A 22,486-nucleotide genomic window follows, 5' to 3' on the forward strand; every position below is an offset into this window, starting at 1 on the left:
AACTGTAGCAGAACTGAGCTTGTCTGCCACCTGCCACAGGCACCACCTGTGACCTCTCCCTCCAATCCTGCCTGCCTGTCCTTGGCCTGGCCTCCTGTCTGTTCTCACTCCTCTCTGCGCTGCTTACTCTCAGCTTTTCTACCTCATTAGCCACCGCCAGCCGAGGAGGTTGCCCCTTATTTCTCAACATGCTGCAGATGCTCTGAATGTCAGCCAAATGACGCTCAGGGATCTCACGATGCTCCCCCCACCACCCCCGCCACTGGCCAGCCCTGGTCTGGCTACTCTGCATTCTGCTTGCACCAGGTGGCGTCTTTCATGCATTTCTGGGTTCACAACTGTTCCAGGCAGTCAAGGATGCCAGAAAATGATTAGCCAGAAAATTAAAAATATGTCACTGGACAAAAGAGGGCAAATGCTGTAAAGTGGTCTACAGCGCTAAGTCCTGGGAGAATGCAGAACAAGGAATAAAAGGAGTTGGCACAAATATGACTTGGGACGGCGTTCCCAAAGTGTGCTTCACTGACAAGTGTTATGTCCCTCCAGCCCACCTCGCCCCACCCCCACAGAGTCGCCAGATAAAATACAGCATGCTCAGCTAATTTTGATTTCAGATAAATAAATGCTTTTTAATATAAGCATGTTCCACATCCCAATTATTCATGGATTTTCTAAGATTCAAGTTGAATGGGCACCCCATAATTTTATTTACTATATCCGGGAGTCCCATCCCTCACCCCAGCAAACAAGGCTTGGGAAATGCTTCATTAAACCCCAACTGGTCTCTCACTGCAGGTTTTCTCGGAGCAATTCACGCCCAACTGCAAACCTCCAGGTGGTGAGCATTTCCGGTGGCACTTACCAAACTTTGCTCACAAGCAAACCTTTCTGCTGGAGCACACGGCAGAGGACTGCAGTTGATGACGTAGGATATGACAACACAAGGAAGCTTCAAGCCTTTGAGTTCAGGAACTGGTCTTTGGCATCTTGGTCCCCCCTTGACTGGCCACACGTTCTCGTGCAGGCTCAGTAAACACCTCTTGGATTGAAAACACCTTCTGGAAGCATGTCTGTGAGCTAGTCCTGGCTTCAGACCTTTTCCTCCCCCTCTTCTCCCCCCAGGACCACCCCAGGCCCCACCTGGAGCGGAGTCCTAAGCACGAGCACCTTCCTGAAGGCTCTCGGTGCTGCGAGTCCCACCACGATTTCTCCATCGTCTTCCAAACACTCCTGCTTCCAATTCAGCTCAAAAGAAAAGGTGTTGTCTCCCTTCTTTCTAAAATCAACTTCCTCTTTCTTCCCTCCAGGACGGACCTAGCGCTCTCAAGCACCCACTCTTCCCAACAGCAGTGACCTTGTCCTCCTGGCCTATAGCTGCCTGTCCCTGGGCACACGTGCAGGGGACGCTGCGGAGAACCCGGTGCTTTCCAGCGGGTCCTGCCAGGAGCCTCGTTCCCAAAGCGGGGCCACACATGCCACCCTCCTGTGCCTTGGCAGCCTTCACAAGGAAGTCCTTGGAGGCCCTTCAGATGTCGGAAGTTCTCCCTGAATCACGCGGCAACGAGCAGATATTCAGCTCAACCAGATGCTCATTTTTTCCCCAGAAGAAAACGCTCCCTTCTCTGCTTCACGTGCCTTTCCTATTTAGAACCGACATTCCCTCATAAATCATCAGGGACTGAGAAACCTCACCTTGCCGCAGCATTTCCCAACCTCGGCACTGGATGTTTGGGGAAAGTCAGTTTTTTATCATTGGGGTGGGGGAGGGTGGCTGCCTGTTCACTGTAGGACGCTCAGTAGCATCCTCAGCCTCTACCCACTAGGTGCCAGCAGCACCCCCCACCCCAACCGTGCAGCCAAGAATGTTTCCAGACATTGCCACGTCCCCTTGGGGGGCGACATCCCCCCTGGCCGGGAAGCACGGCCTAATTGTGTGGTTACCAGGGGCTGCTGCTCCACAGGGTCCCCCACGGGGCTGGGAAGGCTCTGGTGGTCCAGTTGGGTTCTGAGTCCCCACCCCCCAACTGGATTTCTAAATATCCACATGTCATCTCTGTATGAAGACAATTCACTCATTCATTCCACAAATGACGTGAGTGCCTGCTACACGTGTCCAGTGGACAGAAGCCACAGCTGCTCTGCAGCCAGGCTGGGCACTGAGCTCCCTCCCGAGTCAGTTTGAGGACAATGGCCAACAAGTAGCCATTTGGAACACAATTGGGACCCGGTGACGGCCACCACTTCCAGGCGGAGACAGGAAAGGTGTCGGCACACAGGGCACGAGGCGACTCCAATCACCTCCAAAGCCCCGACCTGGCCTTTCCCCTGGCTTGGCAGTCTCCCGGCAAGAGTGAGCCAACCAGCTTCATTCTCCAGTGGAGAACAACGTCCCTGGAGGGCGGGTGGGCATCTGTCAGAAGGATACGCCTCGGTTCCCTGCCGTGCCTCCCCCACTGACCACTGACTTGCTGCCACCTTGACAGGCCTGTGCCCTAGCCTCTGACTCAGGGCTGGGCCCAGGCTGCAGCTCTCAGGACAAGCTGGCACAGAGCTGCAGAGCTGCACCTGCACACATCTGAGCATCGGCAAGCACAGTGACGGCTTTCTCCCCACACCGACTACCTACACCAGCTCACGTCACCCATGCAAAGCGCAGCCTGGTTTCCAGATGGAAGGGAGCCGGCGTGGAGGCGGAGAGGCCTGCGTTCCAATTGCAGAACCCCCTCACTTGCTGCGAGGCGGAGTGCACGTCCTGCAAGGTCCGTAACCTCCGCGTCTCAGGGGGAGGCAGGAGCTGATATCCACCGCACAGGGATGCTGTGCCCGTGACGGACGACTCTCCCTCACCTGAGTGGGAGGGGAAACACGCAAGGGACCTAGCTCACACCTGACACAGGGCAGACGCTCCAAGGGGAGCTATTATTGAATTACGTGACATTTGATTACGATTTCTAGTAACACAGCCACTGTCCACCAGCCTACTGTTCTGTTCACAGGACCATTCGTGGGAGGTCAGAGCAGGAAGGATCTGAGGGCTCACAGCCCACCCTCCTCACTTTATGGATAAGAAAACTGGGCTCAGCTGGGCAGGGTCCAGCGCAAACACGCTGGTGGGACCCAACAAGGGGTGAGCGATTGTTTTATAAAATGCAGGTTTCCAGGAGGAAAACCCGTGTCTTCACTCACAGCCAAAGGTCTTGTCTGCTGCTTCCCGTGGCTCTCAGAGGCAGTCTTTCTTCTCCTCTGGCCGCCTACACCGACCGGCAAGAACAGCTGCCCTCTCCCGTCCGATGCCCCATGCTGCTCTGTAGAATGCAGAGGGGACGCTGCAGCTGGGGGCGGAGGCGAGTTTCTAACAAGGGCAGCAAATCAAATGGATCTTTGCACAGGCCAAGCCAGGGGGGCTTTAAGCAGACAGAACCGTAAGTCTCCTTGTCGCATAATCCCCACACGGCCAGGCTCCTTGTCGCTTTCCACAGAGGAAAAGCATCAAGTCCCTGTTCAAAGACTTCAACGGGAATAATCAAACGTTCTGGGGGGCTGTGACTGGTGGTTAACGTCTCCAACCCCTTCCCTGGTGGGAGCTGTCGCCTAATCCTCTATAATCCTGGGTTTTGGGGAAACTGCCATCCAAGAAAGAGGTGGGTGTCGCACGTTTGTTTCCAAGAATGGAGATTGTTATTCGCTTTGCACAAAAGGAATCAGGCAGAAGGAAGGACAGGACCAGAGGGAAGAACAGAGTGGCCACGCACTCCCCAGAGCGGCAGGATGTCGACGGGCAGCCCCAGAAGACGCACCTATGGTCACGGAATGGCCACTTCTGAACACTCCGTGGTGTCTGGGGGTGGACACGCTGTAATATGCCATCATTTTCTTCTAAATTCTTTTCTAAAGCATCCTACACATGTTTAAGCAGGAACTTATTATACCCACAAAAAAATAATAGTTGATTCCTAATCATAGTTTGACCTAGAGGTTACAAAGTGTCATTCAGTCACTGTCCAATAAGAACTATGGGTGAATTTTTAAAAATATTAAAACATATTTTAAAGACTATTACAATATTTATTTCCTAGGCTTTATCACAGGAAATAAGGGAAGGGATGCAAATGAGCAGCCCCCTCCTGGCTCTTCTCTACCTCAAAAATCAAAGAAATACCGATCATCCTCCTGTCCGATCATCCTCCTCTCCGAGCCAGCGTCTACACTGACTCAGCAGAATCCAGACTCGGCCGCCGGCTGAGGAGCTGTCAAACAGGGGAGAACATGCAAACGGTCCTTATCAGACACCCGCAAAGGCATCTGCTCTCACGGAAACTGCCCTGTCCCCTTCCATAGCGCAGGGGGCATGTTTGCTTAGGACAAAGCCGCGGGAGTGTGTATCCTTTCTAAAACAATGGCCTGCTCGAACCCAGGGCAGACAACAAGAATTCCACCCAGTTCTTTCCAAAACCAACATCAAAGTCAAAGTGTTATTTTATTTCCCAGTTCACCTGGCTCCTGGCCAGGGCGAGAGTACGAGGGAAGCCCTCAGCCTGCCCAGCCCCTTCTCCTCACTCTCCTGGGGCAGCCTTGAGCCCCATTCTTGTCTCCTTCTCGGGCACAGCCTGCCCTCGGGAAGCCGGCCCGGGAGAAGGGGATGAGGTGGACCTGGACAGGACTCCTCCCAGGGGTCCAGTTCGTGGTCTAGAAGGGAGTTTGGCCCTGCAGACTCCTCGCCACACAGGGAAGCCTGTGGCCCAAGGTGGCCAGGGTGGGGTCCTCTAAGGTGTGGGGCCCAGAGCTGTCCAGGTCTAAGGATGGGACACCTGGCCTCCTGACCAGTCTGTGGGGCCATTTCTGGCAGGCCCCACCTCCTTCCAGGCTCATATTAAACTTTCATCCTAGAGGTGGTCCCACCCCGCTGGTGGCACCAGTAGATGCACCCAGAGAACACAGGCCACGTGGGCAGGGTAGGGGTGGGCACCAGATCTGTCCCAGCCCCCAGTAACCACCACATCTAACAGGTGCATAAAGGTGTTTCAACTCATCCTGAGGGAGACAGGCGTGGGAAAGTGATAGGGAATCAGTAACATGAGGTCAATGAGGGACAGACAAAGCCCCAGGCCTGCCAGGTGCCCACTACTCCTCGCCCCTTTACTGCCTTCCTTCCCGAGCCTACAGGCCCTGTTCTTGGAATACAAATGCAGATTCACATGGGCTGTCGAGAACCAGTATCCTCATGAGAGCCAGGGGCCAAAGGCTAGACTCCAACACTGCGCTGGGAACTTCCAAGATCCCCTGCCCCCCACCTTGCCAAACCCAATCTCCCCAGAGGCCATCCCTAAAACTCCGCGAAGCAAATGTAGAACAATCCACTGGATCTGCTCGCCCTTCGTTTTCATGAAAACCTACAAAAATCATGCAAAGCACACCCCAGAGCCAAGAGGCCGACCCAGCCGCCCAGGGTGGACATCCACCTCCAGCCACGCCCGGGAGGAGCTGCCACAATTTTCCCGCTTGCTCAGGGCCACAGGGCTGCTCCGGGGCCTCCCCAGGGAGCCCCTGCCCCTCAGTTACCTGGTTCTTCCGGGGGTGGTTGTGCGCTGACCTCGGGTTCCGGGATGACTTCGGGGGGTGGTGGGGGTGGGGCTGGCGGAGCTTTGACAGGGGTTGTTGACTCTGGGGTCTCAAATGCTTCTTCAGAGTCCGAGCTCCTGATGGAGAAAGAGGGAGAAGCGCAGGTTAGACAGGGGCCGAGGGCCAGCTCTGCCGCACAGGGTGGCCTCTGACCCGGAGCAGTGGACCCAGGCTCGCTGCTCCACTGAACTGAGGACAGATGAGAGGAACGTCAGCGTTCCCAGTCAGAATTCCCAAGGGTGAATCTTACCACCAGCTCTGACCGCGCCCGAATGATGTGTTCTTTGAACTCAGCTCTCCCGGAATGCACACGTCTCGCCTTAGTGGCAACCACAGGCACAGGCGACCCTTGAGGAACTCCGGCACACGTGCAGACAGAAAGGCATTCTGCTTGCTCCATGCCGTGGTGCCAACCCCAGTAGGATCCCACCCCATCACCCTCTCCTCTGTTCTGCCCTCTCAGCACGTCCCGTGACTTGTTAGTACACATCCATTCACTTTCTGATCATGTTTATTAATCTTTCCATCTACTGAGGATTACAGGTGAACCACTGCACCTGGCCCGGTGGCTCAATTTAAGTCAGAAGGGATTAGGCCTCCCACAGTCACCGAGCCGGCCCTGTACCCTGCAGGCCGGAAGGCAGCTCCGCATGTGCTCAAGATGCCCAGTGGTCCTCAGCCGTAGCAGCAGCAGCAGCAGCTGGGCTGAATCCCATCTCAGAATAGTCGAAACAGACCAAAATACCAATTTATTCATTTGCAGTGAGGAAGTTAATTATCAGAAGGGTGGATACTTAGGATTGCTGATTGCCACAAACAATCCCAGCAGGCGTATCTGGTGAAAAGGGATACTCAGAGGGTGACCTGGCAGGTGAGTATGGAGTGTGGCAGAGTGCACTGGGCCACACCGTGTCACTGAGCCACGCTGCCCAGCCAACACTATGAGACACTCATGCTGCTGAGTGCCCACAGGGTCAAAGGACTGGTGAGCCGAGTGCCCACGGGGTCAAAGGACTGGTGACCCCAGTAGAGGTCAGCATCTCCTAAAGACCATCAGCCCGCTGGCAGAGCATACCAGGAACCAAACCAATCCCTCCACTATCTGCTGGGACCAGGAGAGGAGCCATTTGGTGAGTTCCCCTCAGAAAATCTACATCAATTTTGCTTTTACAACATGTTTGTCAGTGACTCACTTGATTAGCATCAAAGATCCCCTTTCCTCCCTACTCTGCCCACCAAGGACCTCGGCTTCTCCAACCAGCCAGCCACAAAGTCCTCCTGGGACCCAAAGAGATAAACAGAAACATCAGAGCTGCTTTTGATGGGCTCCAATGAGCCAAAGCCTGCATACTATTAAATTTCACAAGTAAATACTTAACTCATGCAACCACAACAGGGAAGATGGTGACTTTTTACAAACACACACTAATATCAAAGGGCTTAGCTTTTGTCTATGGGCAGAACTTTAAGATCCACACTTGGACAACAGCTCAAGGTACCTGAAGTTCTGCAGAGTCTGTTTATCAGTATGAAACACACAAGGAGGTTACACAACTGAGCAGCAAAGAGGAACAAGAGTTCAGATCAGCCTGGTGGGTCCTGGGTGTAGCCTCGGGAACCCAGCTTCCTCACCCAGGCCCCCGGCACTGCATGCAGCACCAGGCAACGTTAACAAGATGCACAGAGCCAACTTGCCTCTTTCCAGAGCCTCCTTGAAGGGCCAGCAGACTGGAATTTCCACTGCTGGCCACCGCTGTCCACACCCACCGGGCCCATTCCACTGGGGACCACATCTGCCAGGAGGCAAAAGCCATCTCCACTGAAGAACAGCCTCTGTCCCCCAAATTCCCCTGCTGGTGTCTCTGAGATCGAAATCTCTTTTGATGTCATAAAAAAGTTAGCTGCATCATCAGCCACGGACGCTGTGAGCTCCTCCAGTATCCAGAGGCCCTGAGGCTGCCCCACGCAAGCTGAGATTCGGGGAGAGACCACCAAGTGCTCGCTGGTTCCCTGGCTTCTGCATCCCTGGGCACTGGTGATGAGTGGCTTTGGAGCACAAAGGGCCTGCTCTTTCCCAACAGCACAAACAAGCAGTTGGGAGAGCCGGATGCTCTTGCATCCTCCCTGCTGAATTCTAATGAGGTCTCTGCTACGGCAGCTGCCCGGCCTGTCCACCTGCTCAAAGGGACCACCACTGGCCACCACTCTGTGCAGGAGGCAGGGTGCAGGGCGGCCAGGGCACACCAAGCCCCTTTGTGGTCCCTTGCTTGTTACTATGAACTATTTCTGCAACAAAACAGCAAGGGTGGCCAGGTGTGGGGGCCACCACGGACCACTAGAATAGCATCCACTTCTGGTGCTGCCTGCCTTGTTTTCATATTTCCGCATCCTCTCCCGGGAGCAGAGAGCAAGTTAATTAGAGGAGGCGGGAGACAGCTTTTTTAATTAGCTCTTTTTTCCCTATTCAGTTTCCCAGGGGCTCAAGCACATTTCTAAGAGCAAGGATCTCTGTAGTCCACCCACAACAAGTCTGTACATAAAAATAAAGCAGCATTTTTGAGTTCCAGTGCATAAAAGCAATTCCCATAGGCCTTTGGATGGGGTTTTTCCTAGTAGAAGAAACTAAAGTACAAGACATTATTCTGTTAAGGCTCCACACAATTTAAAAATGAAAGGAAAGTAAATTAATTTGCCACAAATACGTATCAGAAGGAGAAAGGTCCCTACGATGTGCTAAAACATCTCTAAATTATAGAAAAATATATTTACCAGGATATGCAAATGTTATGTTCATGGGAGAAGTAAATATGCAAATACAATTAAAAATCTATGTTTCTATAGAGTGTAAACAGCTCTTGATGGCCAGACAAAATCTGGCAACTTTAATTCTCAGCATAAAAAATACAGTAATAGGTACCATTTGTTGAACACTTTGTTATGTGTCAGGCATGGGACTGGGCCCATTTGTACACTTATCCCTAATCTTCAAAAATGACCTGCCTGCTGAACAGCAGGCCCACTTTACAGATGAGACAACTTTGGCTTCCAGGGGCAAATTACTCCATATATTTAGTAAATGACATGAGCCAGGGCTCAAATCCAGAACTGTCTGCCTTTAAAACCTGTGCCCTTTTCACTACATCTGCAGCTCCCAAACATTTTTAGCAAGCCCCGTTTATAATACGTTTGTATTATAAAGTCTGTCATGGAGAGCAATTAAGCTATTTGGGTGAACTTGACAATCTGACAACGGGGGTTGGAGATGCCAACTACAGCACGATACCCGATTTCTCTCCTGGCTGCCCGTCATTAGGAAAAGTCCTAATACACACTGATGAGTAATTACAAACAGGTCTGTTTTTTAACAGCCTGTCCTGTGATCATGGAATATTCCCTAGTAAGGCAGACAGGGCAGGAGGGCCACCTAACCACACAAACCGAATTAATCTATCAGCACCAGGCTCTATGCGGACAGTATCCAATACCACGTGGTGTGGTGCACACAGACAAGAAGGGCAGATGGAAACGTGTAACCCCAAGTGTGGATTGACTGTTCCAGCCACTGAAACCCGAACATGCCAAGCTCCCCAACTGTGTTTTAGTACAGTTCAAAAATATTTTTTCAAGTATTTTCTTGGTTTCAGAGCATTTCTACAGAACTCTAAAGTCCCGCAGAGCATAATCTGAAAACCTCTGCTCCACACAACACTAAGCTAAACACGTCCACAGATGATGTGCTGTGTCAAAACAAAGTATGGAAGGAAACTGTCCCCAAAGCAAGAGTCAGGTCGCTAGGAAAAAAGTAGACGCTAAGGGCTTATTTCCTTACATTTGTGATTTGGTTTAAACATTTTCATATTTTTACTTCTATGAACTACAACAAAAAAGCATAAGACCAGCATCCACACACATACATCATGTAATATACACACATACATATGTGCACATATGTGTGTGTAAGTATAACTAAGACATGGGTATCTTCTAATAACTAGGCACTATAAATGCAGTTTCCAGTATATCAGTAAACAGTTACATTTGTTCAAGTTTTACTGGAGCTAATTCAAGGGCTTGGCATAATAAATTGCAGAGATCACAGAATCTTCCAACACACTCATCCCATCTTTTTAAACAGGTGAGGAAACTAAGGTCCAAAGAGCTGAAGTGACTTGCGCAGGGTCACTGGCCCATTTGCAGCAGCCACAGCTAGAAATTCCATGGTGCTGGGCCAGCCTCCGTTAAGCACCTCCTCTGAAAAAGAGCCTTTGTGCTAAAGACAATGCCCACCCTGGAAATCGAAAGCTAGCTACACTTGACTGTTACCCGATGATCAAGAAATAGTTCCTTGTTAAGCACTGCTAAAGGGGAAGAAGATACTTCCATACTTGTATTTCTTTCTAGGTCAATTCCTTAGAATTCCAGTTTGTAGTTCCCAAGAGGAAAAGTGATCCAGGGACTGGATGGAGGTTCTTGGGACCACCCACCCAGAGTGAAAGGACACAGGGTAGGGAGGCTAGAGACAGGGGCTTCCCCAAGACCCTCCCTCTCTGACCCCCTCCTGTCTCCCTTTCCCTTGAAGACCAAACCCAGGTAAAGGCCCCACTCTGGCCCAAAGCCCTGCATCAGGGAAGATCGGCCGGCATCGCCCAGGCCAAAGACCATCTGCCAGCCCTGAAGAGAGAGGGAGACCTTCCAGAAACCAAAGTGAGCCCCTGGCAGCAGATCAGACAATCTCATTCATCTCTACGTCTTGTGGAAGAGTTTGATGAATTTGTGAGTGAATGGATATTTTTGAAACTGCTGTGTACTAGATTATAGTCATATTCTGCTGAATGACAACTTTAGACAGTCTTTTCAATAAAAGCTACTCCCACTGCAACACACACACATGCACACACACTCTCTCTCAACCCTCCAGCCTAAAACACCTTAACCAGACTGGTCATTTTTTTAGGCTTTGACTGAAAAGGGTCTTTCGTTTGCCCATCCTGGATATAGAAAAGCAGTCTGCTCTGTTAATATCATCCCTCACTATTTAGGCAAAGACAAAACAAGATTTCAACACAACCGGACTCGGAGACCACCTTAGATGGCCAGATGGCTGAGGCACAGCCAGGCGGGGGCTGCTTCGGTGAACACGAAGCCGGTTCTGGCAAGCCAGGCTGCTGGAACTGTCCGGGCTGACACCTACGGTCACCTGGGGAAAATCAAAGCAGATGACCACACGTTTATCCCGAGATTCCCAGCACCTAGAATCTGCTGGGTTTAGGAGGCAGGTCCAATTTTCAGATCCAAGTGGTGATCACTTGGCAGCTATGCCGAGATGTTAGCAAGGCCCCAGGGGGCACTGGCATCATGGCACTGCCCCCCTCTAGGTCAGAGAAGTGGCATGACAAGGGGGAAAGAGCATCACAGACCCAGGACTCCCACACACCTGGTGAAAGCCAGTTGTAAATGGAATATAGTTGTAAGAAACAAGAACCTGGCTGCACATAAAGCAAGAACGGAATTTATTGAAAACCTACTGAGGCAGAGGAACCAGGTCTGAAGAATGTGGGCATTTCAGTCCTACAACCATTTGTTGGTTCTCGAGCATTTTTTTGGTTTAAATTCCAGGGAGAGAGCATCAAATTGGCCCATCTTAGGTCTCTTAGCTAAAAGAGGGTAGAGAAACTTAATAAACAAGCAACCCACCTAGACCCAACGGAATGCAGCAGACAGACTTCCCCAAAAGTCAGTCAGAAGGTGGACAGGATGACAGGCGGCCCACATGGACACAGTCCACTGCAGAATCCCTCACTCGACAACTGCGTGCACTTAGGCAAGGCCCTCGACCTCCCAGGTCCCTGGATTGTCTATAGTCTGTCCTATAGTGGGAATAATAATAACTGTAAGGGCTGGCGGCTCACACCTGGAATCCTAGCACTCTGGGAGGCCGAGGCAGGAGGACTGCTTGAGGTCAGGAGTTCGAGACCAGGCTGAGCATGAGCAAACAACATTTCTACATAAAATAGAAAAATTAGCCGGGCACAGTCGTGTCACACGCCTGTAGTCCCAGCTACGCAGAAGGCTGAGGCAGGAGGGTCGCTTGAGCCCAGGAGTTTGAGGTTGTAGTCAGCTATGATGACACCACTGCACACTAGCCTGGGTGACAGAGCAAGACCCTGTCTCTAATAATAATAATAATAATAATAACCATAAGGACAGTGCCTCCCCCTTACTACTGCAGCTCTGATCCTGCCTCCACCACGAGGATCCTGCGGAAACGTGATTTGCTATCAGGCTGACCACATCTTCTATTTGGTCAAAGCTACCGAGTTGGGCTTGAAACAGAATCTGGAGGCCACACAGTGTGGTCGCTGCCTCGCCAGGACATCTGCAACAGAAGCAGGCCCCTGAGTCACGCTGAGCTCAAACTCCTCTTTCCCTCTAGGTGCACACGGCCCAAACACCGGCGACCTAGAGCATTTCCGGATCAATGTGGCATCGTGTGCATGGGTGTGAGTATGTGTGCCCACTGAAACACCCCACCACACACACAGCTTTGAAATAGGCTTATTTGTGACAACACCAGGCACCCCGATAAAGAGAAGTGACAATCAAGTGGCTGGGGGCCCCTGCAGGAAATGCAGAACACTTGAGCTGGCCCCAGGCTCAGGATCCCACCAACTTGTCACTGGGTCCCCTTCTGCCTTCCTAGGGAAAGGCAGGATTGCGAACCAAGTCTCAGGGGAAGTTAAGAAAGAAGGGACTCAGCTGCCCTTTTATTTTCCTTGCCTTCATGCACTGATATCCCTGAACTCTCATCTTCGTAGCTGAACTCCTTGCTTGAATAACTTAAATCACAATCTTAACTTTAACTCAGATTCTTAAAAAGATCTAACTGAAAAATGAGGCATTTATGGAGACTATTGAGAAAAGAACATAACCCTACAAACTCAGGAAGACATAAGGAGGCGTTTCCGACGGGCTGTCATTAAAGTCCTTCTATTTTCTCTAGAGAGGAGAATCACAGTAACACTCTAACCAGTTGGAAGCCTCTTGAGCAAACAGGTGTCTTCCCCCGTCCGAGACACAACTTTGACCCCAGAAAACAAAAATTTCTCTGTTCTGCCAAGTCATACGCTGCAGAGCTTGCACAACAGATCCTGCCCGTGACTCCATGGAAAGCTCTTCTCGTTTTCTCTGGAAACATACTCCAGTCTAATAGGTTTGGTATCTGGTTTCTGAGCCCAGACCAAACTAGGAGGGGCAGGGAGATGTGGAGATCGGCACGTAGATACCATCGACAAAGAGTCAGTGACACAGGTGACAGGAAAACCACAAGGAGGATGCACGAACTCAAAGAGCAGTAATGTCTGGCCACCTGCTAGGGCTTCCCCACGCACCTGGCAAGTGACAAACCCCCTTTCAGTACCTCCCTCAGTATGTACCATCAGGAAGGCTCCAAGTAAAGTGGTAAGTAGAAAAAAAATCCTGCAAATAAAAGAACATACGTGCTTATTTCAGATAAAATAATTATATAAAAACATACACGAATATACATAAAAACATATGTACATTTACATACATATATGCCTATGTATATACACATATGCAACATATATGTGCTATTTTCGTAATTCAGAAAAAGACCTTTAAACATAGGTAGCAGAAATGACAAGGCTGCCTCGGTCCAAGGGAGGACGCAGGCCCTAACGGGGCAAAGTCCGACCACACTGCCGGAGACTCCAGGGCTGTTCCCAGATGTTCTCAGCAAGTTCTTCCAAATCTCATCCACATCCTGGACACAATGAATGGAGCCCGGCTGGGATCTGATTAGCTGGATTATGTCCAGGGCAACATGGATTAAGGGAAGAAGCCAACAATGAGTTTGGAAGAAACAGAGGGGTGGCAAAAATGTAGCTGACCCCTCTGCGCCACCCAGGGTGGACAGACCCACCAGGGTGGCCCCCTCCAGGCCCTTCTGTCGGGGTGCAGAAGGGGGCCCCCTTACAGGTGCTTCCCCAACCAGCAAGAAGCATCCACCCTGCATCCACGGCTCATGTTCCACACTCACAGAGCATCCTTCTGATTGTAAGAGTGGTTCCCCAGGCAGGTACCAAGTACCAGGATGGGGGTGCCCAGCCAGGGGTTGCAAACACGTCAGGAACAGGACTTGACCCCACAGCCACTCCCTTCAGCTGAAACTTCACAGTTCTTAAAGCTTCCTCATCCATCCCCTCGTCTGACCCCATACCAGGTGAGGCATGTGGATATCATCCCATGACTATTTCAGCAGGACCGTCGTGTGCAGGCACCTGGGCAGGTGAACCAGACAGATATGCTCCCAGTCTCAAGGCCCTTGAGTCCCCCTGGTTCTGAGGGTGAGAACTCAGAGCGAAGTGGCTCAGAACCAGCCCGGGCAGAGCCAGGGCAAGCACATGCGTCTCCTGTCCCTCAACGTGCCCTCCCTGTGTCTCAGAGACTCCTATAAGCAGACAGGTGAGAGTTCTTGTTTGCAAATCAGCCTGTAGAATGTTTGGCGCCCTCGGTTTTCCCACGGCATCCTCCCCACCAGGAGAAAGGATCAAGTGGTGTTTCCGCATCTAGACCCGCCTGTGTCTCCTGCCACCTGCCCTCCTCTCCCTCTTCCTTTTGGGCAACACCTTCATGAAAACACGGAGGGGCTGCCTAACAGGCCCACACCGTGCCATCCCGACGGCAGCAGCCCGAGGTTCTTGGAACCCACGGGGAGTGCCATGGGGAGGTTAATAGGCCGCCCGGACCTCTGCAGGAGAATCAGGTCAGCCCCAAGTCTGTTATCATCATTGACATCCTGGGCAAAGAGAAATGCCATCACGGGCTCACAGGGAGACTAAGAGGATGACAGATCTCAGGGCAGACTCTTGCAAAGAAGCCACAGGATTTCTGCTGTGTAGAGAGCAGGAGCAGCTCGGCCCTGGAACCCGGGCTCCTCGGCGCTTCTGTCTCAAGTGTCCCTACCTATGCGTCTGCCTCACTGTCCATGTGTCTCTGAATCTGCCTCCCACACGCCTCCCCCTCTCCCGTCCCCGCTTCTCTCAGTTTCTCCCTCCCCCCTCGTCACTCCCCCTCTAGTCAAAATGAGAAAAGGCACCTTTGGAGGCTGCCCTGCTAATGTGAATCCTGGATGTTCCATCAATAATTAAAGCCCATGTGTTTTGACTTTATAATTCATCATTTATTATTTTGCCTTTAAAGTGGCACTTCAAAGCCCTGCAAATTATTATTAATAATAGCACTGGGGAAAGGATTTGAGGGCTCTTATTGCATGGGACAATAACATTCCTACACTCATCCCTTGGTGACATCTCAGTGTAAACACATTACTGAGTCATGGTGAGAAGTCATTGTTTTTAACAAATATATACACACCTTACACCAAGATTTCAACCAGTTGGCTAAATCCGAAGCAACTCAGAAAGCACCATGAGCTCCTTGTGAAATATAAAATCAAGCATAACCTTCCTCACCGCGGGTAACGCAGGCTGGAATGAGGCCTTCAGAGACCTTGAAGCTTTGCCCAGCTCCAAGATGACATGCGTCAGAGTGGCTTTGGTTTTTGCTATATTTCACTTACAGAGAAACTGGTAGTTCTCAGACCCCTTCCCCGACTAGATGCTCCAAAGATGCCTCCCACAGGGCCTCTCGCCTGATCAGAAAGGCAAATTCTCCAGAATGACTCCTCTGCTCTGCTAAACAAACAGTAACCTGTGGTCTATCGTGTGTCTCAACATGATTTTGCACATAGCAATAAAATGTGCAAACCTAGATTTCGGATGGAGTGGCTAGTACCATTTAGTAAAAAGTCTGAAAGTCAGAGAGTTTTAAAAGCTTCTTTCCTAGAGCAGTCTGCAAACAGTGCCTTTGCGCAATAGAGAAGGAGGATTTAAATCTCGTGTCCCCTTCCTTCCACCTCCACCTCTTTACATGCTCTACAGGGAAAGAACGGCATGTAAACAGCAGGCTAATTAATGGAAGGGAGGAAGCATTGCTCAACACCTTGAAAATGTGCTTTTCTCTTAAGGCCTCTCCCGGCTCAGTGCATTTTCAGCACCATCAACTCAGTCTTTGACCCACTTGTTAAAGATTCTGAACTGATAAAGTCTAAATTAAAGCACTTTCTTTGCATATTAATAGATGAATTCTATGATTCTAACATCTTATAGAAGAAAACAGCATAACATCCACCAAATATAAAATTGAACACTGACTCGCAAATTCATGCTCTGACACTTGTGAGGTGAGTAACTTTGGACAGGTTCCTTAGCAGCCCTGGGCCTCAGTTTCCTTTCCGAGCAGTGGGCAGAAGTAGGGAGGAGATGGTAGGAGCACCTGCCCTCCACGGTTGCTTTGAGAACTGCGTTTGTATCTGTAAAGCACCTTGCATAATGCCAGGCACTTAGAAGATATTTACTCACTCCAGTCCTCAAATTGTTAAAATTCCACAACCAAAATTATTGCATCCTTCACCCTAACCTATCAGAGAAACATAAAGCCCGGCCACGCTCCCACTTTCTTTAAAGCCCTCCGTCGTCGGAGGACAGCTGTACCAATGATTCATGAGTTTACACAGTGTTGTGAAAAGAACGTGAGTTTTTGCTCTTCCCACACATCCAACAATGCCCCCCCCCACATACACACACAGACACGTAGTGCTAGAGTGGCTGTGGGCGAGGAATTGCAAAATTAAGCGATAAATTCCACTCAAATATTTGCTGAATTAATTCACAGCCACTCAGAGACACTGCAATCCGCCAAACAGAAGAAGTGCTGACACTGTTTGTTGCAGGCTCTGGGATGCATTCGGAGTATCTCCCTCTTGCATTCCAAGCCAGTCATCACAGAGCAGGGGGAAGAAGGTTCCAGGCAGAGAGAACCAAAAGATGAAGAGCCCTGAGGTGGGAAGAGGGTGACAAGTGCAAGGAATGGGCTTCAAGCAAGGAGGAGAAGGTCAGCCAGGAGGCCCTAGACGTGGGCAGCGATGACGATGACCTGGGCCTTGCTGGGACCCGTGGGGAGTCTGGGAGCCATTGAGGGTCTTACACCAGGGAAGGACTCAGCCCGAGCTGTTTTTAGGCCATTCTGACTGCTGTGAGAACAGCACAGGGGCAGGAGTGCAGGCTCCTGGGAGTCCAGGGGACGAAGATGGAGGCTGTGACTGGAGTGGCAGCTGGCAGCCACCGAGGAGGTGAGACGTGGCCGGAGATACCCGGGAGGATGGGGGTTAAAGTGACAGATGTCAAGGAGAGAGCTAAGATCCCAGGTGGTGCTTTTGAAAAGTTTTGGCTAAAATAAGCATTTTACTTGCTCTATAATTGATTACAAGGAAGAAAATAGTTTTTCTTAACTCCAACAGATTTTGAATCTCTATTCTACTGATGGATTGAAGAATAACAAAAATATTAGAGCCATAATCAGTGGATTAAGTATGTGACAAGGCAGATAAGGAACCTCAGATTTCAATTACACATAACAAAGCTCCAACGAACAGACACGATTTCCCACAGCACGTGAGCATCACTGTCTCAAGGTGAAGAGTTTTGTGACAATAGCCCAATGGAGTTAAAATAGACTCTCGGAGCTGGCCTTCTTGCCAACAGCCTACTCAGTTCTATGATAAAAGAGACAAGAGAGGGTATTGATCTGACAGCAGTCACCTGGCTATTCCTCATCCTCATGCCTTCCCGCCCTCTGACTTACAAACATATCCCGGCATCCTGTTATTCTCATGGCAACATCTTAGAGACCAGCTCCGTGCTTTGTCTTCTCAAATCTCTCGCATAAAAGCCTCAAAGCTTCCCTTTATCTCAATGTTCCTGCTACTTAAAAGGCACACTTCTGGTTTCCACTGGAATTTTAATGTAAGATGCATTAAATAATTAGGGGCTTATCCTTTTGTCTTAATTCATTACAGGATGTGTTGATCAAGCATCAGAAATAAGAAAAGGAAAGAATCGGGGATTTCGTGGCAGTTTTGGCTTTCCCAGCTGGGTGAAGGGCCCATGTGCTCTAGTGTGAATGAGGAATCTGACAGATGTTGCCAAAATTAAGATGGAAAATCTCTGACTCTTGACATTTCCACGTTGCACTTCCTTCAAAAGCCAGCAAGGGGGTGAAGGGGGGTGTCATTCGCCTAGCTCAGGTGATAATGCCGAATGAGAGCACAGAGAGACCTGGCCAGCTCCAGATGACAGTCCTTAACGACAGTTCCACCAAATCACCATGCCACAGCCTCAAATTCAATAGAAATTTTATAACAAAGACGTCAGTGATAGGGCAAAAAAGCATTTCTGCCAAAAAGTACAAAAATGCCCAGATATAGAAAAAAATAATCAGAAACTTCTTAGGTACCATTTCAAGACCAAGGTCCCACAAACACCCCGTTTCCTCCTTAGACAGCATTTTTCACCCCAGGACTTGAAGTAATGCCTCAAAATGACAGGAAGAAAGAGACAGAAAGAGTTTGTGTCACTCAAACGGGACAAACATTTGATTCTTAGCTTTTTTTTTTTTTCCACTTGCCTGAGAGACATTGCTATGGTCTGAATGTTTATGTCCCCACCTCCGCCGCTAAGTTCATATATACAAATCCTAAGCTCCAGGGTGACAGTATTAGGAAGTGGAACCTTTGGGCGATAATCAGATCAGGAGAGATTTGCGTCCCTATAAAAGAGAGACCCTAGAGAGACCCCCTCACTCCTGCCATGAGGACACAGCAAGAAGGCTCCATCTATGAGCCAGAAAGTGGGCCCTCCCCTACACCTAATCTGGCTGGAACTCAGGCTTCCTAGCTTCCGAAACTGTGAAAAAGACATTTTTGCTGTTTATAAGCCACCAAATTTATAGGATTTTGTTAGAGCAGCCCAAACAGACTAAGACATCCACAGACGAGCTCAGCCATCCCACCGCTGTGTATCAAACACTGTCCACCTTGGATCTGGGCAGACTCACTTCTTGACACCTGCACCCGTGGTTAAAGCAGGGTCTGGGGGCCTCTGGAAAGTGTGTGATGCCATTCCTGGCCAGGTGCGGGTAGCTCACAACAGTAATGCTAACACATTGGGAGGCTGAGGCAGGAAGATCACTTGAGGCCAGGAGCTCGAGACCAGCCTGGGCAATAGCAAGACCCCGTCTCTACAAAAAGAATAGAATAATTGGCTGGGCATGGTAGTGGGCGCCTGTATTCCCAGCCCCTCCTGGGCTCAAACAATCCTCCCACCTCAGCATCCCAAATAACTGGGACTACAGACGTGAGCCCCTGTGACTGATCACTATAATTTTTAAAAGGCCTTATGTACCCCCTTCCCCCTCAAACCACATCTTCCAAATGCAGTCGACTTTCTCTCTGCTCCAGCCTCCTTCCACTGCTCCTTCCAAAACGCGAGGTCCTTGTCTGAAATTCTTAAATTCCTACTGCCCTCCTTGTTTGTATTGGGGTTCAGGACACACCACTCCAAAATATGGCTGCAGGAGACAGAATATACCACCCAAAATATACTTCTTTGGCATTATCTTGAGCTGGTGACTCTCCAAAACTGCTGATGGCTTTGAAAAGCTGTCCTTTTGTAAAAGAGGTTGACATCTATAAAGGAAATCTACATTAGTAAACGTGAGAGACTCAATCTGTATAACAAGACAACTTTCTTTCCCCATAGGCTTCCTCCCCTCACCCTCACATGACTTGTCTCCGCCCCCAGCAGCCCCAGGCCCCGTCCCTTTATGCCAATAAGCATCAACCCTCTGACTCTTCCAGTCTCACGTTTTGTGGGACTCCCATGCATTTGCATGTAATTAAAATGGTTTTTCTCCTGTTAATCTGTTTAATGTCGATTTACTTCGGAGCCCAGCCAAAGAACCTACGAGGGTGGAGGAAGCCATTTCCTCTCCCCTACATTTGCTGACTTGCTGTGACTAATCTCATTCAAGCTCTGGCTTGCTGGGGCCATAGCAGGCCTCTCAGCAGCCAGAATCTGCATGGCTATCTACAAGGCCACACGTTTTTCAGAGGGAAAAAATCTATTTCCGTCTACACATATAAGAGGATATTAAATAAAATGATGTGACATTTTTTTCCTTAGCTAGGATGAGCTGTGAGCCCTGGCATCGGTCCCCTAGTCCCCTGTAGAACAATAGCCAGCCTATTCCAAACAACTGCCCTGGCAGGCAGCCTCTGATGCACAAAACCATTCTCCATCTGGGGGCGTAAGAGTCAAGGTTCTGTATTAACCAGGGAGGACCGCAAGACAGAACTTACGGAATGCCATTTTCCAAACAATCCTAAAAGACAAAGGCTGACTCTTAATTCTAAGAATAAGGACCCATATGTTAAAAGAGCCAGGCTGCCCGATCTGAGGTCACAAATGTAGAAACTTAGAATGAAAGAAAGTCAACTTGTGCAGCAGGCACACGCAGCATGGTAAAGAAACAGAGGTGGGCTGTGTTCTCCCTTTCTTTCCTTGAACACAAACCCAAATCTGATCTTGTGACTCCCCTCTGAACTCCATCAAAGGCTCTCCCTGTCATCCAAATTCCATAGCATGACTCCAAGGCTTTCAGCCATTTCCCTCTGGTTGTGCCTCCCACTCCCACATCCTGTGTGCCCAGAGTTCAAGCCAAACCCAATGCCCTGCCTGCTGAGAGCCCTCTGTCCCTGCTTTTGCTGTTCCCTTTGCCTGGCATGCCCTTCCTGCCCAGCAGAGACCTGATAGTCATTCTATAGTCTTAGTGGAAAAGCCACTTCCTCCATGCAGCCCTCCTGTCCTGCTCTCTCCATTGCTTGAACCCCCACTGAATGCTAAACCCCCATCCCGGTTGCCTACAACCCACGTGCACAGTTTGGGGGGATGGCATCAGCCCGTCCAGTACACTGTAAGCTCCTTGCAAGCTGGGGCTGTGCACCCTATGCATCACCTTGGGCCCCCCAAAGTGCATAGGGCCTGGTCCCATCCTTCACCTACGGCCACCATTCTGCCCTTTGGCCTTTTCTATCTTACAACTTAACTGCTCCAATTTTATATTCTAATATTTCTGACCAATAAAATGTTAACATTTGGATACGGAGGAGATGTTTCCCAGGACCCCTGAGATGTGGGCAATTCAGACCATCTCCAGAAAAGCCTGTACCCAGTCACCACCCCAAACACACACACACCTTTGGTTCCCTTCCATTTACCAAGTCAGGCATTAAAGCCCTGAAGTTTAGAAGGGGTGGTCACATTTGGAGAGGTGGGAAAAAGACAGTATGTGGGAAATCACAAATCCATAATCTTTTGAGCCTAGACTAGGAAATGTCATGTGGAAACCAGGAGAGGAGCACAATGACCAGAAGGTCCATTCCCGAAAGGAACCGGCGCTGAGCAAGCTGGTGACAGCAGTTCCATTCACAGGCGCAAAGGGGCTTCCTTGTCAGGAACAGTTCAGAGGAGTGATACGAATGTGCCCGTTTGCACAATGTATCAGTGTTTTTCACTGTTTCAGTGCTACAATAAAAAAATAAAATAAAACCGCGATGATCTCCCGTACATGTGGAATCTAAAATAAGGTTGAACTCAGAGAAGCAAAGAGTAGAACAACGGTGGTTACCAGGGCTGAGGGGTGGGAGGAGATGTTGGTCAAAGGATATAAAATTTCAATTAGTGGGAAGTAGTTCAAGAGATCTACTGTACAACTTGGTGACTATGTGTAGTTAATAACAACATACTGTATACTTGAAAATTGCTAAGAGAGTAGATTTTAAGTGTTCTCAACACACAAAAATTAGGTGGGGTAACACATATGTTAATTAGCTTGATTTAGCCATTCTACAATGGAATTTTTGTCACTTTAAAAAAAATGAGCATGGTATTTCATGAATGTTGCATCCATCATTTCTTCTCCTGGGTGCCCAAATACCCTCTGCATTCCCTTCTGATCTGTGGGATCCTTCAACAACAGACAGGGGGTGGGGTGTTAACCCCATTTCGTGGATGTCATAACTGAGACCCCAAATGCCAGTGGTGCCAAGTCACAGACTCAGCAGGCCCTACCACGTGCCCAGGAACCAGGGGCAAGCCTGGCAGAGCCAGTGCTGCTGTCCAGTAGCTGTTTTCTAAGGAGGGATGGCAGCGCTTTGCGTGGTTCTTAACAGTGGAGGTGGCTGGTTAGGGCTGATCTGGGCAGACTCTCCCCTCTTTAACTAGGGACCACCAGGTCGGTTTCTCAGGCACACCCTCACCTCCAGGCCACCTGCATTGCTGGGCCAGGTAAAACGTGCAGGTCACACAGATACACTGAAAATCACACCCATTGGAAAGACAAAAAGGAAACAGAGAACCTCCAGTCAGAAGAAAGAACACTCGACAGTCCACTGAGCCCACGAGCACAACCAAGGCAACAGGACGGTCCCACCCTGGGAGAGAGCGGCAGAGGCACAGAGCTCTGCAGGCCGCAGCCTCAGCTCAGCACAGCCCTCTGCACGGTCTACAGGGGCAGGTGGCTGCTGGACCAGGGTCTTGGAGTCTGGGAGTGACTCCTGAACCACTGTGCATCCAGCCAGAGGGTAAGGCCATGCCCCAGAGAGGGGGTGGTCATTGTTCATGGCGTGTGCTCCATGGTGGACTCGGATCCACTCTTCCTTCCTCTGCTACCTGAGCAGTTGGACAGGATGGACATCGCGAAGGAAGACTCTGGTTTGGCAGTCCTGCTTCTCAGCATTGAGCGGGCAGCAGGTGGAGCCAGCACCTGTGGAGCTCTCTTTCCCACCCTGCGTCTTCCTGCTGACCCCAGAGCCACCAGCAGCCAGGCGCCTGGGCAAACAGTGCCATGCAGGACCACACTCCTCTGGCCCCTCGACTGGCCCTGTGCC

The 22,486-nt window shown here is 50.1% G+C and overlaps 1 protein-coding gene across 5 annotated transcripts in view; it reads right to left on the minus strand.

Moving 5' to 3' along the window:
• TACC2 (transforming acidic coiled-coil containing protein 2) overlaps positions 1-22,486 on the minus strand; it is a 172,721-nt gene that overhangs the window by 35,355 nt on the left and 114,880 nt on the right. For all 5 annotated transcript variants that reach the window (XM_045568334.1, XM_045568332.1, XM_045568336.1 and 2 more), the window contains one exon: positions 5,560-5,696. In XM_045568334.1, the coding sequence (XP_045424290.1) occupies positions 5,560-5,696 (137 nt within the window). The remainder of the gene's footprint in view (positions 1-5,559; positions 5,697-22,486) is intronic.

The sequence above is a fragment of the Lemur catta genome, chromosome 14, assembly GCF_020740605.2.
Source record: "Lemur catta isolate mLemCat1 chromosome 14, mLemCat1.pri, whole genome shotgun sequence".
NCBI lineage: Eukaryota > Metazoa > Chordata > Mammalia > Primates > Lemuridae > Lemur > Lemur catta.